This window comes from Abramis brama, assembly GCF_963993115.1.
Source record: "Abramis brama genome assembly, chromosome: 6".
In the NCBI taxonomy this organism is placed as follows: domain Eukaryota; kingdom Metazoa; phylum Chordata; class Actinopteri; order Cypriniformes; family Leuciscidae; genus Abramis; species Abramis brama.
The window spans coordinates 39,684,891-39,701,882 of NC_139968.1; the positions used below are offsets into that span (position 1 = coordinate 39,684,891).

The window sequence follows — 16,992 nt, forward strand, 5'->3', positions numbered from 1 at the left end:
TCTTGTTCCAGATGCTGCTTCACTTGAATATACATCACAATAGAGAAGAAAAGAATTGCAACTTCTGTTTCATGCCGACTTTATTAAAAGGTCATTTTTGTGCATTTTTACCAATTAAAATTGCATTTTCAAACTTCATGTCCTCCATATACTTCAACTGTTTGCCATTGGTCAATCAAACAAATTAGTGCAATATGAGAACATATTTAAACCTCAAACTGGAACTTGAAACTAGCTGTTATGTTAAGAGGCGGGCCATTTACCCAAACACACTAAGCGCTTGACCAATCACAACACACTGCTCCAGCTGACCAATCAGAGCACAGTGTGTTTTTCAGAAGGAGGGGCTTCATATAGACAGGAACTAAACAGAGCGTTACTGACAGACTGGGAAGAGACGAGCTGCAACAATGGAGAATATGGGGAAAAATAATGAACATTCAAGCATTTTAACCTGATCTAGTAGAGCCCAAAAATCTTTAAACTGCAACGTGTTCTAAAAAAAAAAGAAATCTCACACTTCATCTTTCTTTTGAGATGTAAATGACTCAAAATTACTCTTTACGCTGAGTATTGCTCAGATATAATGACTGTTTTGAATGTTATCAAATCATGCCGTATCCGATCGACACGCGAGCTCTGTGCCATTTGCATGCATACAGTCTCCTGGACGTGCCTGAGAAAACACGGGCCTCCTAAGTGTTCCAGGGCAAAAACACTGCATACAATACTGACAAAAAAAAGGGCAGATAGTTAATGAGGAGCAGCCAGATATACAGACTCCATATGAACCGGCATGACGTCAAACCGAGATAAGCTTACATTTTTGATCCTAAAGGTCACCTCTGTCCAAGGGGAATTGCTGATTATGATCCAAAGAAAGCAGAATGTGCATCTCATGCGAAAAACCATGGAAGAGGTGGAAAGAAAGTCAAGATATAAACTCGAGTTGAACATGAGCCAGTTTGTCTTCTTCCTAACCCATCTTTAAGATGCATTTAAATAACTGATGTTGTTTCTAGGCTCTACTAGAACAGGTTTTCATGTTTGACTGTTGATTATTTTCCTCATATTCTCCATTGTTGCAGCTCGTCTCTTCCCAGTCTGTCAGTAACGCTCTGTTTAGCGCCAAGGACGATATATCGGCCGATATTTGGCATTTTTGAAAAATCTCGGCATCGGCCGATAAGTTTTTCTGATTGGCCGATGTGTTGAAAGCGGGACTTTTATTTTGACGGCGCTCCGGACTTTTATTTTGACGGGCGGCGCTGAGAGAACACCAGCGCCAGAAGAGAACGGCAGCTCCTCAGATGATGTCAGATCAAACAGCGCTCACTCACATTCTCCCTCTTCATTAATTTACGATCTCTGTCAGTCATATCTAATACTTTGTTAGACAGAACTGGTAAACAAAGTAAGTAAATGGTAACTTATGCCAAGTAAGTAAAGCGTTTGCTTTTATATTATTTGTAACAGAAAAGGCAAACAATCAGGCTAAAATACTTTCTCATTTGCCCTCAACATTCAGCAAATGCGCACCTACGTCATTTAAACAAATCTCTGAATATCTAATAAACATTTAATTTCACAAACCTTGCAGATTTAATCGAATCCAGCTGTGATATCTTGTGAAGTGTGCATTACTGTCTGCGAGTGACGGTCGGTCCGTGCGAAGTGAGTGAATGCGAACAGAAGATCAGCTTCACAGGAGACGCGATCAAAAAACTTTAAATCTTTCATTTTAAAACATGCTGATATATAACCAGTTGCCAACTGTGTCATATTCATATTGTTTTCACTGTGCTGTATGTAAAATTAGCGTTACTTTGTCTTTATTTGAAAAAAATATGATTACCAGCACGAAATTACCAGAATACTGAGAGCCCTGTTACAGTGTTTACTTTCTTTTTATTCACATATTCATATATTTCTAAACAATTACTTTGTGAAAAATACTGTAATAGGATTGCAAATTTAAGAAGTTGCCATCTAAAGTATAAAAGCATGTTTATTTTAAAATTTTGTTTTATAATTTATTAAATATTGATTAAAATAAATATCTATAAAAAATATCAGCTTTATATCAGCCATCGGCCACCCTGCTCTCCAAGATATCGGCATCGGCCATCAAAAAACCAATATCGGTCGACCACTAGTTGTGATTGGTCGAGCACTCTGAGTGTGTTTGGGAAATGCCCCGCCCCTTACCATAAACGCAAGTTTCAACACACTACTAACTAACTCAACCAGGCCCGCCCCTTTATTCTGCGTATTAATTATTTAAATGAGGAATATTGTGACATGTTCGTTGCCGGAAGAAACTCAAGACTACAATGGAGGCGTTTCAGGAGTTCAGAAACAGTGACACTGATATGATATAGAGATTAACACCCTTTGGAATGGCTTTTTCATGCTCAAACAGTAACATTACACACTAAAGAAAGTTGAACATGGAAAGTTGAACAATAATTGCTTGAATGTAATTTAACTTTAAAGTCTTAAATCTACAGAAAACATAAGTATATGCATGCATTTTGCAGCTAAATACTCAACCTAAAGTACAGGCCAATTAGTCTTTAAAAAGTGGTCAAACAGAAGCCAAAGCTGCATCATGTCATGTGCTTTGCTCTGAAAACATCTTGAAAACATTAACTGCTCCTCCTAAATCTCCCGATATTACGGCCCAAGACTCCGTTTGGCTCTTTAAGTGCTTTCCAATCACTGAATGTTTCTGTTGGTCGGGCGCTCGCAGTCATTACACGAGCTCTGGGATTAGCTGGCATATCCAGAAGGAATGTCACGTCACCGGCAGCCTCGCCTCAATGACTTACTTTTGCCTGTGTGGCGTTCAGCATGAGAACCCGACTAAAGAAGACCCAAAAACTCTCGTGTTCACTGAGGTTGAGGCTTGATGTTTTTTCCTCGGCTGCACAAAGATCAAGAAACTATTAAACATAAAAACAATTTACTTATATTATCGGGGTCGGTAAGATTATTTATGCTTTTTACGAATTTTTAAAGAGGTCTGTTATGCTCAGCTAGTCAAAAATACAGTAAAAACAGAGTAATATTGTAAAATATTATTACAATGTAAAATAACTGTTTTCTATTGTAATATCTTGTAAAACTTAATTTATTCCTGTAATGCAAAGCTGAATTTTCAGTATCATTACTCCAGTGTCACATGATCCTTCAGAAATCATTCTAATTATCTAACATTTCTAAATTATCATCAATGTTGAAAACCGTTGTGCAGCCTCATATTTTTGTGGAAATCGTTCATTTTTTTCTTTGGATTTTTTAAAATGTATTAATAGAAAGTTCAACAGCACTTATTTGAAATAAATCTTTGGTAACATTATAAATGTCTCTACTGTCACTTTTGATTTATTTAATGCATCCATGCTGAATAAAAGTACTAATTTCTAATAAAAATAAACTCATGACGCCAAACTTTAGGGGTCTTATTTTATTCAAAAAAATTAAAAAGCCTATTTAAGGACCATAGCTATACACATGTGTATATATATATATATATATATATATATATATATATATATATATATATATTTTTTTTTTTTTTTTTTTATATATATGCATGACAATCACACATTTACCCCAAAATTTCTCATTAACATTATGAAAAAAACACTTGTGACAGATTTAAATCAGCAAAATATTCAATATAACAAGTAGCCTACCATCATGAATATTTGCAATTTTGCTTTACAATGTAAATAACACATTTTATTAGTAAGAAGATTAATAAGGATGTATTAAGAAAAATAATAGTATTTTAACCTGGCTACAATAATAATAACATGCATTATAAACGTTTGAATTTGGGGGAAATGTGCATAACTGACATGAAAATAATGTCACAATGGGAAAAAAAAAAAGTTGCCTAGGCCTACACTTAATTTTCTGTCTTCAACACAACATATTTTCGTTTGATTTATTTAATGACCGTTCACACATGATCGAGGTCATCGTGTTAATCGATGGCCCATTTCGCGGGCTTAAACCTCCTGCGGCGTGTTTACATCAAATGAAGAGGAGAATGGCGCAAATGTCTGCCCGTTTACTAAACAAACTGCGTCGATAATCAAGCAAAAGTCAACAGAAATCTCACAGCTGTGTGTCGACGCTAACAGCCACGGTTAATGAGCTCTCCTCGACTGGCGACTGAGGGGGTGTTTTATGAAGTCTCTGACTCTCCGGCCACTTTCCACTCAGACACACGCTTCCTGCATGAGATCAATACACAGCCCAACATCAAAACCACACCATAGTCAACCCGCTGACACCAGCGCAAATGGAGGCTCCCATTCATCTCCGGGACAGTATGAGCACGCACATTGTCTCTCTGACTAAAGGTTAGACAATAAACGCTCGTTATTCAGCTGATCTAAACAGTCAGAAATGTCAGGCTAACGCAGTGTTTTAGAAGGGGTTAATGCAAAATAGAGACCGAATGTGTGTCGGCTAGACTCATTTCTTCATGTGCTCTATAATTAGGGTTATTTATAAACTTGGATTGGACGAGGAGAAACTGCTAGCACGACCGTCCAAGCTTAGCTTTAACAATTTCCGTCCGCTCCTACCACGTGTGCGTCATCTCGAGTGCGCACCGCAAAGTTTGCTTGATGCTTGAAACCTTTTATCTCTCCTCCTCAACCCCCCTCCAAAAACCGACACACCCATAATGCATTGCTGTCAGGCCACTTTAGGGCAACTTCTAGATTAAAAGCCTGTCTTTACCACAGTGAAACAGATGAGTGACAGGACCACGATGGATGTTTCACTAAATTAGGGAAGCATTCCACTGCCATCTGCAAATCTTGCAGATTTTCGAGAGGAAGGCGGCTTCTTTGTGAACCTCATGGAGAAAATGGATCTAATTCTTGCCATCTGCTCGTCAATACACATTACTGGTCTGTTATGATGGATGGAGATGAAGCCACTGGTTTATATATCACCAATGTCTTCATATTCATGCATTACAGAAAAATAAAATAATAATAATAATAATAATATAAGGTAGGGGTGGGTGATATGAACTGGATGTTCACATAGTTTGCATGTAAGTAAAGATATAAAACGATCGTTAATATTGAAATAATTTGATTTTCCAAATATGCAGCCAGATTTTTCAATCCTTCCTTATCTCACAACTAGAGAGAATGATAAGAAAGTAGTTTTAATAAACTTTAGTAGCTGAACTACTATGTTAGATTCATTTCTGTGAGTAATTGATTCTCAGAAGTGAATCGATTCAAATCTCCAATGCGGCAAATATTTAGCAAAAATGGTAAGAAATCTCATCTTAGCATTTTTCATAAAGGTTTTAGTAACAATAGAAGCATTCTAGAAAATACACTGTGGTTTGTTTATATGCAAAAAATGCATATAAATGAAATGGTTAAATATTCTTTAAATTTAAAAAAAAAAAAAATGCTGAGACTGTTTGTACTTTGAAATGATGATGAGTTGAAGACAAAAAATATATATTTAAGCCAAAAAAAACAAACATTTTATTTCCAAAGATTTGACGGCTGAAATCTTGCTTTTTTAGGCTACATCGTAAAAGTTTTAGTAATACTGTAGTTGCAGTTTGTTAATTTAGTAAAAAAAAAAAAAAAAAGTGCCTTTTTTGAAACAACTGTGTTTAAAAAGGATGACTCCTTTGGTTGATGAAAAAAAAAAAACGATATATTTAAGCCATTTTAGAGCAAACTACAACTACTGAGTTATATATGAAATATTTAAGGCTGAAAAGTATTGTGATATTTGAACAGATATACTGCCCAGCCCTACTTCCAGGTCTCTCATTCAGTGGTTCCCTTTCAATACGTCAGTGCACATATGGTGCAACAAAAAAAGCTTTGTAGGCCGCCCTCTCAACTTCACAATAACCCTTTAAAATAGAGACTGAAAAAAAAGAAAGAGTGAGAAAGAGTAAATAGGGCAGGGACACCCAGCCGTCTAACACTCCTGGCAACCTGAATTTCCTATGACTACGTCTACATTCATCAGCAAGAATCAACTTCCTGTTCACGTCTCCTAGTCACTGAAGAGTTTCTCAATATGAACCCACCCCCTCTATTATGCTGTTCACTGTCATGTTACATAAAGTACAAATCATTAAAGTCAACACAAAACAAAGGTGCGGTTATTGGCTAATGTAGATCCTCTCAAAATGGCCAAATATTAGCTAGTATTTTGGGATTAATATAAAGACAAACATTTTTATTTGGAGTGACATACACATATTAAGTGTTGTCAAAAGTACAAAGGACTTCGGTACCAAGTCAGTTCTGAAATTTAAAAATGTGACGATACCAGCATTTCCCTCTAGATATATATGTGTCTGATTGGCCATTGTGTTCAGGCACGCAACATAAACGTCTGTGATTGGCTACAATGATCAACGCTTCAAAAACGTGTTAACGAGTGCTAACACAGATACACACAGTAGTGTTTGAAAGCAGGCATCATTGAAGCATGAATCACTGTACTCAATCACAGACATGTTGAGTGTGTGAACGCAATGGCCAATGACAGACATATATGTTGAGCGTGTGAATGCAATGGCCAATGACAGACATATGTTGAGCGTGTGAACGCAATGGCCAATCACAGACATGTTGAGTAGGTGAATGCAATGCCCAATCACAGGCATGTTGAGCAGGTGAATGCAATGGCCAATCAGAGACATATAAGTTGAGCATGTGAACGCAATGGCCAATCAGAGACATATGTTGAGCGTGTGAACGCAATGGCCAATCAGAGACATATATGTTGAGCGTGTTAACGCAATGGCCAATCAGAGACATATAAGTTGAGCGTGTGAACGCAATGGCCAATCAGAGACACATAAGTTGAGCGTGTGAACGCAATGCCCAATCAGAGACATACATGTTGAGTGTGTTAACGCAATGGCCAATCAGAGACATAAGATGAGCGTGTGAACGCAATGGCCAATCAGAGACATATAAGATGAGCGTGTGAACGCAATGGCCAATCAGAGACATATATGTTGAGCGTGTTAACGCAATGGCCAATCAGAGACATATAAGTTGAGCGTGTTAACGCAATGGCCAATCAGAGACATATAAGATGAGCGTGTGAACGCAATGGCCAATCAGAGACATATATGTTGAGCGTGTGAACGCAATGGCCAATCAGAGACATACAAGTTGAGCGTGTGAACGCAATGGCCAATCAGAGACATACAAGTTGAGCGTGTGAACGCAATGGCCAATCAGAGACATATAAGTTGAGCGTGTGAACGCAATGGCCAATCAGAGACATATAAGATGAGCGTGTGAACGCAATGGCCAATCAGAGACATATATGTTGAGCATGTGAACGCAATGGCCAACCAGAGGTGTTTAAGAATACGTTCAACGATGCTAAAAAAGCTAGAGGGAAATGCTGGTATCATCACATTTTTTTTATTTCAGTACCGACTTGGTACCGAAGTCGGTACTTTTGACAACACCAGCACAATATGAATTGTTCACAATAAGTCAAGGAACGTGGATTGAAAAAGTACATTCTGATTTCATGATGTCTTTAATGGTGGTTAAATTCTAAGACTCATACATTGAACATCTACAGATCTTCGTTTGCTTTGAGGCAAGAGGTGTTTTCTCATGCTATATTCACAAACAAAAATAACACTAACACATGACACGCAAAAATTTCTCTCGCTTCCTGTCAAGTTTCTGTTCTTGGTGATGATGGGTTATTTCCATAGCTGTTAAACACAGACAGTAGGAGGATAGAAGTCAGTCATAGTTGAAAAAAAGGCCAATCCTAAAGTCCAGACAGGGATGACCACCATCCCATTGGGTTTTCCAAAGACAATAATGATTTACAGGGCTGTGCATTGTATTATTACTTTATGATGCTAATATGCAAACACTTGAAGCTTTGTGACTGTAAATTTAAGTGTGACCATACCTAGTATTAGCAACAAAACCCATAAGAAAAACACAATGAAGCACAATGCAACAAGTAAGAGGTTCAACCTGAGATCCCAACAGGGTTTATATACATTGAATTCATTCACGAAGCACAGTTTGAATACATTATTGAGAAATATTAAACTAGAGTACAGATTTATGTACAATGAACCACCACAACAAAGCGGGAAATCAAAGATTAAAGGTTAGCCTACATTGTATCAATCTAACAAAGGCGCAATCCGGGAAGTTCGTTTTATATCGAGCCTTTCGCTGCGAACGTACTTTCATCGTTTATTAATGTGCCTTTGAGTTACTTTCTACCTTAACCGCTATTTTTTCGAGCAAATATTTAAGTTACTTTGATCAGAAATGTTGCTTGAGGTTTTGAAACAAAAGACTTTTCACTTCCAGCCACCCGGAAAGTTTCTGTTCGCCGCCGCGGAGCCGAAAACGACTCGAATAAATGAAATAATAAAAACAGCCGGTGAACTTACCTTGATGTGTGCGTGTTGTGCTGAATAAAGCTTCTCATCTTTGATAAGTTAATAAATGTGGCTGCTCGTTTGTCTCCGTGTGTTTGTGTGTACGTGTATGCGGCTCCTCCTCTTCATCCAGTAGGTCGCCTCTTCATCAATTTCATCCAGACAGGTTTATTTCCACCCCAGAGATCTCTTTAAAAACATAACACAGAGATATGAGTCCGGAGAGGACACACGGACATGGTGAATGCGACCTGAGAGCTTTGTGCTGTCGATCTGTACAAACACACAGCCAGGAAAAGTTCTCGTGTGAACAGATGCTGAACAGCGACGCCTGGAGGATGAAAGGGAACTGCAGCCAGACACCAGGGTTGTTCCTTAATTTATTTTACCGTTACTTAATTTTATTAGTTTATTTTAATTGTAAATATTACTTAGGCTTCTTTGTTAATATTTCTTTATATACACCGTTACTTTTACGTTACTTTTTGCTTTACTTATTTTATATTTTTAAATTGAACTCTGCAAGCGTTTGGCATTGAAAAGGTATTTGTCATTCCAATAAAGAAACGTAAAAAGAAACTCCAATAGGCGTTTCTGAGTTACCATGAAGTTTGAAAGGCTAAATTTTAAAGCTGTCTGTCTGGTAAAGGTGAGCAGAGAGCAAAGCCTTGTGGTTAAATGTGAGAAGTACAGCGTGTCTGAAAATGTGATTAAAAAACTGAAATGTGATTACATTTAACTACCGCTAGATGTCAGTAGAAATTCAGAAACTGAACAATGCCAAGTCTGTCCGTCCAGACGTTATAGCTTGTTTAATGTTTGAAGGTATCTAAAGAAGAATGGCCTACATTTCAAGAGCTTTCTATCTCACTTTTTATTAGTGTGTTTTTCATTTTAAATTGAATGTGTAAACTCTTATATTATTTGAGTTTGTTTCTTTGTCCAGATTCCAGCTCTGCTCACTTTATAGACATTCATCAACAAATATCATGAGGTGCATGCTGGGATGCTTTTAAACCGTATTGAAGGAGAATTGAGGAACATGTGTGACGAGAACTTAATGGTGCTTTTCCTTTAACATCCACTACAACATATGCATTTAAAAACATTTAGTTAAGAAATTAAGAATTGCCTACGTCTTTGCTTCAAGTTATCATGATCAACACAAGTGCATCCAAACATTGGTTTCCATTGAAATTGCATGGGTTCATGCATACAAAGATAAAACATCCATATAAAGGCCTGTTCACACCAAGAACGGTAACTATAACGATATTAGCGTCCACACTAGCGGACGATATCGTTATGTTTATTCTAAGCGCGCAATGCAGTTTTGTCGTCTGCGCTGTAAATGCCTGAGCTCTTAAAGGGATAATTCACCTAAATATGAAAATGTATTTATTATTTACTAACCCGATCGTTCCAAACCCGTAAGACTTTTATTCATCTTCGGAACACAAATTAAGTTGTTTTTAATGAGATCTAAGAGAGAGCTATTAACATCCATTAATTGACAGCTTCGCAACTACCACTTTGACGCTTCAAAAAGTTGTAAAACTAATCCATATGTGAATCCAAATTTATTTAATCCAAATTTTCTGAAGAGACATGATCACTTTATATGATGAACAGACTGAAGGCTTTTATTCACATATAAATATTCATCAACTCACTAATGTAGCACGTTAATGTGGGCCTATACCTGAAACCCACTGTAGCTACACTGTAAAAAAATTATAGTTAAGCAGCTGTTTGCCAGTAACTTACTGTAGATTTAAATTTATGTTATTTACTGGCAACAGTTTGTTCAAAGTTAAATTAACATTAAACATTAACAAGTCTTTGTCTTTACAGAATAAAACTATAAAATAACAATCTAATGCAAAGCATTCTGGGAACCAGAAATCTTCATCAACCTTTTTCTGTTTTTTTTTCCTTCAGATTTTGGTTCCCAGAATGCTTTGCATGAGGCTGTTATTTTAGTTTTATTCTGTAAAGATAAAGACTTGTTAATGTTTAATGTTCATTTAATTTTGAACAAATTGTTGCCAGTAAATAACATCAATTTAAATCTACAGTAAGTTACTGGCAAGTAGCTGCCAGTAATACTGTAATTTCTACAGATTTTTCTAACAGTGTAATGTAGCTAATACTACAATAAAACACTGCTGTTCACTTTGAGATTCTGTAGGGAGGTGTCTGCTTGAATCTCTCCTGAAGCTGTAAACAACTCTATTATCACGCAGGTTCTGTTTGTGCTGACGTGATCATGCTTAATAGTGACACTCTTTTTGCTTTTGTGTGGCTTTCTCTGATAACACCTTTTTTTATTTTCAGAGTGCGAGTGTCGAGAGGGCGTTGGCAACTGTGAAGGGTGTTGCTTCTTACCTCAGGATGTGGTAGTTTCAGAAGTCCCCCCTCCTTTATCTTACCCCAACATTTACTGGATTAGTATAATACAAACATAAATTAAGAAAATAAACTGTGTGATGATTTACAATTTAACTCAAATTTTAATTTAAAATTGTTTTGGAGGACGGCAAAGATATTATGCATAGACAAAAAAAAGGATTAAATCAGTTCATTTTCACTCTGGATCAGGCATAAGTAAATGCAGAAAACTGTAGTTTCTACTTTATAAACAGTTTACATGTGATTTAATGTATAAAACATTGTGAAGAATGTAATGGATCATTGCACATCTAAAATATTTATGATTGGCAAGCATTCCCTTGTCAGTATTGGGAAATTTAGGAAAAAACAGCTACATTTGTTGATTGAAAATGTAATGCACATTAAACAGACATGTAAGATGATTGAGCTTTGTAAGTGTGTGTGTGTGTGTGTGTGTGTGTGTGTGTGTGTGTGTGTGTGTGTTTCCACCCAGCTGGATGAGGTGAACTGAAAACAGTAAGGGAGGAGGCCACTTTTACTAGGTCATCAGGGCTTCCTGTTTGCTGACTGGCTTCTGAGAATTGTCAGTTAAAGCAACTTGAAAACTGTTGTAAGGATATTGGTGTAGCATCAGTGTATTTAAAGGGTCTTGCTAAATGTTTTCATCACTGCACCACGTGCTGACTAGAAACTGGCACAATGGCTTCCTGTAGTAGTACTAAATCATTGTTGTCCATTTGTTGCAGTTAAAATATTTTATTGCAAATATAATATTGTAAAAACCTTAATAAATGGAAACCATTATGTTTATATATTTATTTGAAGATTTTTTTTTTATTATTATTAAATATTGGTTGTTTTTTGATTATTTATCAAGTAGGCCTATGCATTTTTATTTGATTTATTTCTTTATTATATTTCACTATGTGTTTTTGCAGGTTGTGCAAATAGTGTTCACACAGATGACAAATCTTCCCCAACATGTACAATATTCTTTACCAAATCGTATTGCATGAAATGCAACTTGATTTTTCTCATGGTAAACCATGATTTGCCCATATTCTGGGAATATGTCACAATTGTGCATTTTAGAAACATTGTAGAAACTGATAATTTTTTTAGCTTTCTCCATTGGGTGTGTCAAATATCTGCAAGAAAGCTTCCTTCCTTGTTACTGCAGGGTATATAATCGTTCAGAGACCTAGCGCTCGAGCTTTCTGCATCAGAGCATGGCTCAATACCAATTACACCAGCATCACTAATAAGAGGTGAGTTAAGATGCACTTGCAAAATTTTTATTTAAGATTTTTTTTTTTTACTTTAAAAAAAAAAAAAACATATGCATATATATATATATTAATTTATGAATGTCTTTTATTAACTATTTAGTAGTAATTTGAACAGAAATGTTTTGCATTTATATTATTAAGATTAAAAGCTGTTATTATATTGGCTTTTAACATGAACCATATAATTATTCCATTTAAATTATGCATTACAAATATTTATTTGTTTATTGATTGATTGATTTGTTGCACGTGTTGGCTCTTTAAACATGCCACGCTGAAATACCCTCTTAACCACAAGCAGTAGTGAAACTAGAGATATTTAAATGTACTGTACACATGCGAGATTAAATTAGGTCAAGCTCAAGATGCGTTTACTTCTAAAATAAAATTTTTAGAACTAAAAAACATAAAAAAAAATTTTTTTTAAAGAGTTTAATTATTCTTTACTATTTTCAGCATTATTCTGTATTATGTGGGCGGTGGTGTAATCTGGCGGTTACAAATCTGGTAACCGAAACAGGCACCGCAAATAGCAGTTTCTGAGATGACACCCTTGTGCGCTTGAGCAAGGCGCTTAGTGCCATGCAAGCGGGAATGTCCCTTTAATGTGAAGCCCACTCGAAAGCCAGATTACTTTTTATAATCACATGGCATCATGTTCCCAGGGTAGCTTGGTAAAATGAGCATTTCACAGCCATCACCTTTAAATGGATGATGATTTTACCAAGTAGGATGTGTTCCTGGATTGACAAAATCATAGCATACACTCTTAAAAATAAAGATTATTTTTTTAGCATCTATGGTTCCATAAGGAACCTTTAACATCTATGGAAACTTTCCATTGCATTAAGTGGAAAAATGTTCTTTAGATCATGAAAGTTCTTCACAGTAAGATGGGGTGAACTTACACTGAAAGGTTCTTTGGTGAACCAAAAATGGTTCTTCTGTGGCAAAAACCTTTATTTTTATGAGTGTTGAACCTTTCCATTGCACAAGACGTTCTTAGAAATGTAGAAAAGGTTCTTCACACTAAGAAGAAAATGATTCTTTTAAAAACTGCGCTGAAAGGATCTTTGGGGAACCCAGCGTTTTTCTTCTATGAAAAAAAAAAAAAAAACAGCGATTTCAAACAGCGGTTTTTGAGACTGTCTGTGGTTCACTGCAGTTTTAAAGAGTAAATACTCAGCAATGGTGTTGACTTATGAATTTACAGATGGTTTGTTTTAAAGCATATTAAAAACACCACATAGACATATAAACAACCTCAAAAGCTTGATTTTCACATTTAAACTTTTGATATTGATTCAGTTCATGAATCAATTAACTTTGTCTAACAATCTGTTTGCATCAGGTTAATCCGAGAGGGAAAGGATAATCAGGACGTATTCCTAAGGAGCCGGAGTCTGATTGCCTGGAGTCCGATTGCATCGACGACCGAATCGACCCCAGCGAGATTCAACTCCACGCTCCTGCTGTTCACACCATGGATGTCCTGCGATCTTTCAGCTCCGCCTCTTCCTGTCCAGACGTGTACAACTGGACCAGCAACAGCCTCATCCTGGGGCACTACAACTTCACCGGGCGCCTCCAGCACCGCAAGCCCTCGAAGAGCACCGTCAGTGTCGCCAGTGTCCTGTTCCTGATCTTCAGCGTCTTCATCATCCTGGAGAACCTCATGGTGCTGTTAGCGGTGCTGTTCGGCATACGCCTGCGTCATCGCTGGATATTCATCTGCATCGCCAACATCGCACTGAGCGACCTATTGACGGGATCCGCCTACGTGATCAACATCTGCATGTCCGGTGAACGCACTTTCAAGCTAAGCCCAGTTCTGTGGTTGTTTCGTGAAGGACTTCTATTTGTGGCGTTAGCGGCGTCCATATTCAGCCTGCTCTTGATCGCCGTGGAGCGCTACGCCACTATGATGAAGCCCGTCCACCAGAAAACCGCCACGAAAACTTACCGAATCTACATAATGGTGATGCTTTGCTGGATAACAGCCTTAGTAATCGGCTTCCTTCCGCTGATGGGCTGGAACTGCGTTTGCGACCTGAGAAGTTGCTCCACACTTCTCCCGCTCTACTCCAAGAGCTACATCTTGTTCGCCCTGGTCATCTTCTTCATAATCCTGCTCACAATCGGTGCACTGTATTTTGCGATCTACTGCCACGTCCGCAGTAGCACCGAGACAACATCGGTACGCAGCAGTAAGCGTTCACTGCGCCTCCTGAAGGCTGTGATCTCAATCGTGGGAGTCTTCATGGTGTGTTGGGGACCTTTGTTCATCCTCCTGTTGGTGGACTTCTTCTGCTACTCTCGCAATTGCAGCACGCTCTTCAATCCCGAATGGGTCATCGCCCTAGCCGTGCTCAACTCCGCCATGAATCCGCTCATTTACTCGTTTGGCAGCCTGGAGTTACGCAAAGCCATCGCAAAGCTCCTGTGCTGCTTCTGTCTGCAAGTGGGACTCTGTAACCCCAAGACCTTCATGACGCAGGAGACCTCCAGCACCTCGGGGAGCCGACACAGCAGTTTGCGCAACAGCTTCAGCAAGGTGCGAAACCTGAGCACCAGCCCTCCGCCCGAACTGAAGAAGAAAACACGCCTCAGCTCCACCACTTCTTGTTTATCTGCATCAAGCGGTTAGTCCGCGGTGGGCAGGTGTGTTTCACCTTCGCCACAAGAACTGCACCTCCTCAAACTCAGAAAAGCCATGATTGTGACTTTCACTTTCTGCGGGTTAAACGTCAGCTGGTGTGATGGTCAAAACATGCAGAAAGGACTTTAAAAGTAAGCAGCTGTGCAACAAAAACATACAAAAAAAAAAAAAAAAAAGCAACTTGAGTTATACATTTGAGCTGAATGCAATCAGACCTGTAAGGTTCTCAAAAACAAACTGCCTTTCATTGTTGTTTTCTGCAAGAATGTAAAAGTAATATAAATATTGTAATTTAAGTATTAAAAAGTATATTTTCATATTCTACTTAAAGTGAAATGTGTATATTTTTTGAACGTGCACATGTAAAACTGTTTTAAAGTTTTCAGGGTAAAATTTTAAGTGTATGCACTGTCAAAATTGTGTAAAGGAAATAAAAATGCATTGATTGCTATTTGTCCTGTAATATTTCTTGAAGATTCTCAGTCAATATCCTTCATTGAACACAAGAGGGAGGCAATATACAGACTTCTTCAATGCAACATTCTTCAGGACTGCAAAGGGCATTGGGTATTTTCATTGCAAATACTTTAAACTAAACTTAATTGTTAATTATAATAATAATGCATACGATATTGCACAATACTATTCAGATACCCAGTGGTTTAGGTTCAGGTTTAGAGGACAAAACTTTAGGACTGATACATTCAGATCCACATTTTGAAATCCACCCGAGCATTCAAGAATATATAAAAAAACATTTATGTGCATGGGAAACCACAGCCCTCCAAAAATAACTTGACAGCCCATCTTAAAACCATCTGGACAATCCAGACAGCAATTGGAAGAATGCACAGTGGACGGAAGAAATGAATATGGTCAGAGAATATATTTAAAAGATGTAGCCTACATGTTAACAAGAAAGAAACATTAGCATATTAGCTGTAGTAGTTTATTTAAATACTTGAGGAAAATATACACATAGATTTTGACTCAAAATGCCCCTGATAGCACATACTTGAAGTGTGTTTGTGATGAATTGATACAAACAAGAATTTACTAAAATGCACTTGCACATAAAGTCAGGCATTAGCACCATAAAGGCCTGTTCACACCACTGACGACAACAGTAACTAGGCTATATATTTGTAATATTTTCTATTTTAATGACAAGTAGGCTGTACACATTTTAGATTTATGTGTTTGAAAGGCCCTTTTATCCAGAGCGACCTACGCTGCCTTCCAGGGACACATTTTATGAGTTCTTGATTTCCCAGCAGTGCAAGTTGCTTAAGATAAAATCGTCTGCCAAATGTATACTTATAACAATGATGACACAGAGCAGACGTACAATTAGAAACACTTTCATAAAGTTTTTTTTAGTTTTTTTTTCTCCAGCTGATAAAGAATAAAACAGTGACACTTTTCACATTTCAGGGTTTCTCAAAAGTGGAAGTCGCCATAGTTGGGTAAACTTCTGTAGCGGCGAATGAGAGACTAAATATATTTTTCCTGTTCCCATTTGCTCGAATAGCAAAAGAAAAACACTGTTGTGGAGTTTTCACAACTTTCAAAAAGAGGACAAAAAATAGAGAGATTAATAACAGCAGTCAGAAGAGAAAAATATGTCAATTTACAGCTGTATTAGAAACACCCTCACAGCAGCGTATACTTTTTTCAATTTGTAATTGGACCCAAATGTAATATCATAACAAGAAGTGTTATAAATGTACATACATTTAAAAAAAATAAAAAAATAATATATTATTATATATATATAATAGATACACCGCTCTACAGTAATTTGAAAGTGATTGCAGTACCAGTTTTGGCCACAATCTTACATACGGCTCCTTTAAACCGACGGATTGCATAATCGCAGCGCGCGCTTTGAATAAACAGAACGTTGGTGTCGACGATAATATAGTCATAGTTCTGTGTGTGAACTGACCTAAAAATGCCATGCAAACACGTTGCTGGGATGATTATAGTTTAGTTTATGACTGCATGACGTCTTTACACCGCTCTACAGTAATTTGAAAGTGATTCCAGTACCAGTTTTGGCCACAATCTTACATACGGCTCCTTTAAACCGTCGGATTGCATAATCGCAGCGCGCGCTTTGAATAAACAGAACGTTGGTGTCGACGATAATAGTCATAGTTCTGTGTGTGAACTGACCTAAAAATGCCATGCAA

The 16,992-nt window shown here is 37.3% G+C and overlaps 2 protein-coding genes across 21 annotated transcripts in view; one reads left to right on the forward strand and one right to left on the reverse strand.

The window, feature by feature from the left end:
* LOC311084458 (myosin IXB) overlaps positions 1 to 8,774 on the reverse strand; it is a 49,331-nt gene extending 40,557 nt beyond the window's left edge. For 17 of the 20 annotated variants that reach the window (XR_014606536.1, XR_014606537.1, XR_014606538.1 and 14 more), the window contains exon 1: positions 8,468 to 8,750. The gene's annotated coding sequence lies outside the window, so the exon portion shown is untranslated. Of the gene's footprint in view, positions 1 to 8,467 lie in introns of all 20 variants that reach the window. The other 3 variants (XM_084116498.1, XM_084116494.1, XM_084116493.1) reach the window with 1 other exon arrangement.
* Positions 8,775 to 11,978: 3,204 nt separating this feature from the next.
* On the forward strand, positions 11,979 to 15,248 carry s1pr4 (sphingosine-1-phosphate receptor 4). Its single transcript, XM_084116127.1, has 2 exons — positions 11,979 to 12,117; positions 13,490 to 15,248. The coding sequence occupies exon 2, from the start codon at positions 13,622 to 13,624 to the stop codon at positions 14,783 to 14,785; it is 1,164 nt and encodes a 387-aa protein (XP_083972253.1). The 5' UTR covers positions 11,979 to 12,117; positions 13,490 to 13,621; the 3' UTR covers positions 14,786 to 15,248.
* The last annotated feature ends 1,744 nt before the right edge of the window (positions 15,249 to 16,992 follow it).

Excerpts from the sequence above, each read along its gene's own strand:
- s1pr4 (XM_084116127.1), top strand. The coding sequence starts at position 13,622 with ATGGATGTCCTGCGATCTTTCAGCTCCGCCTCTTCCTGTCCAGACGTG.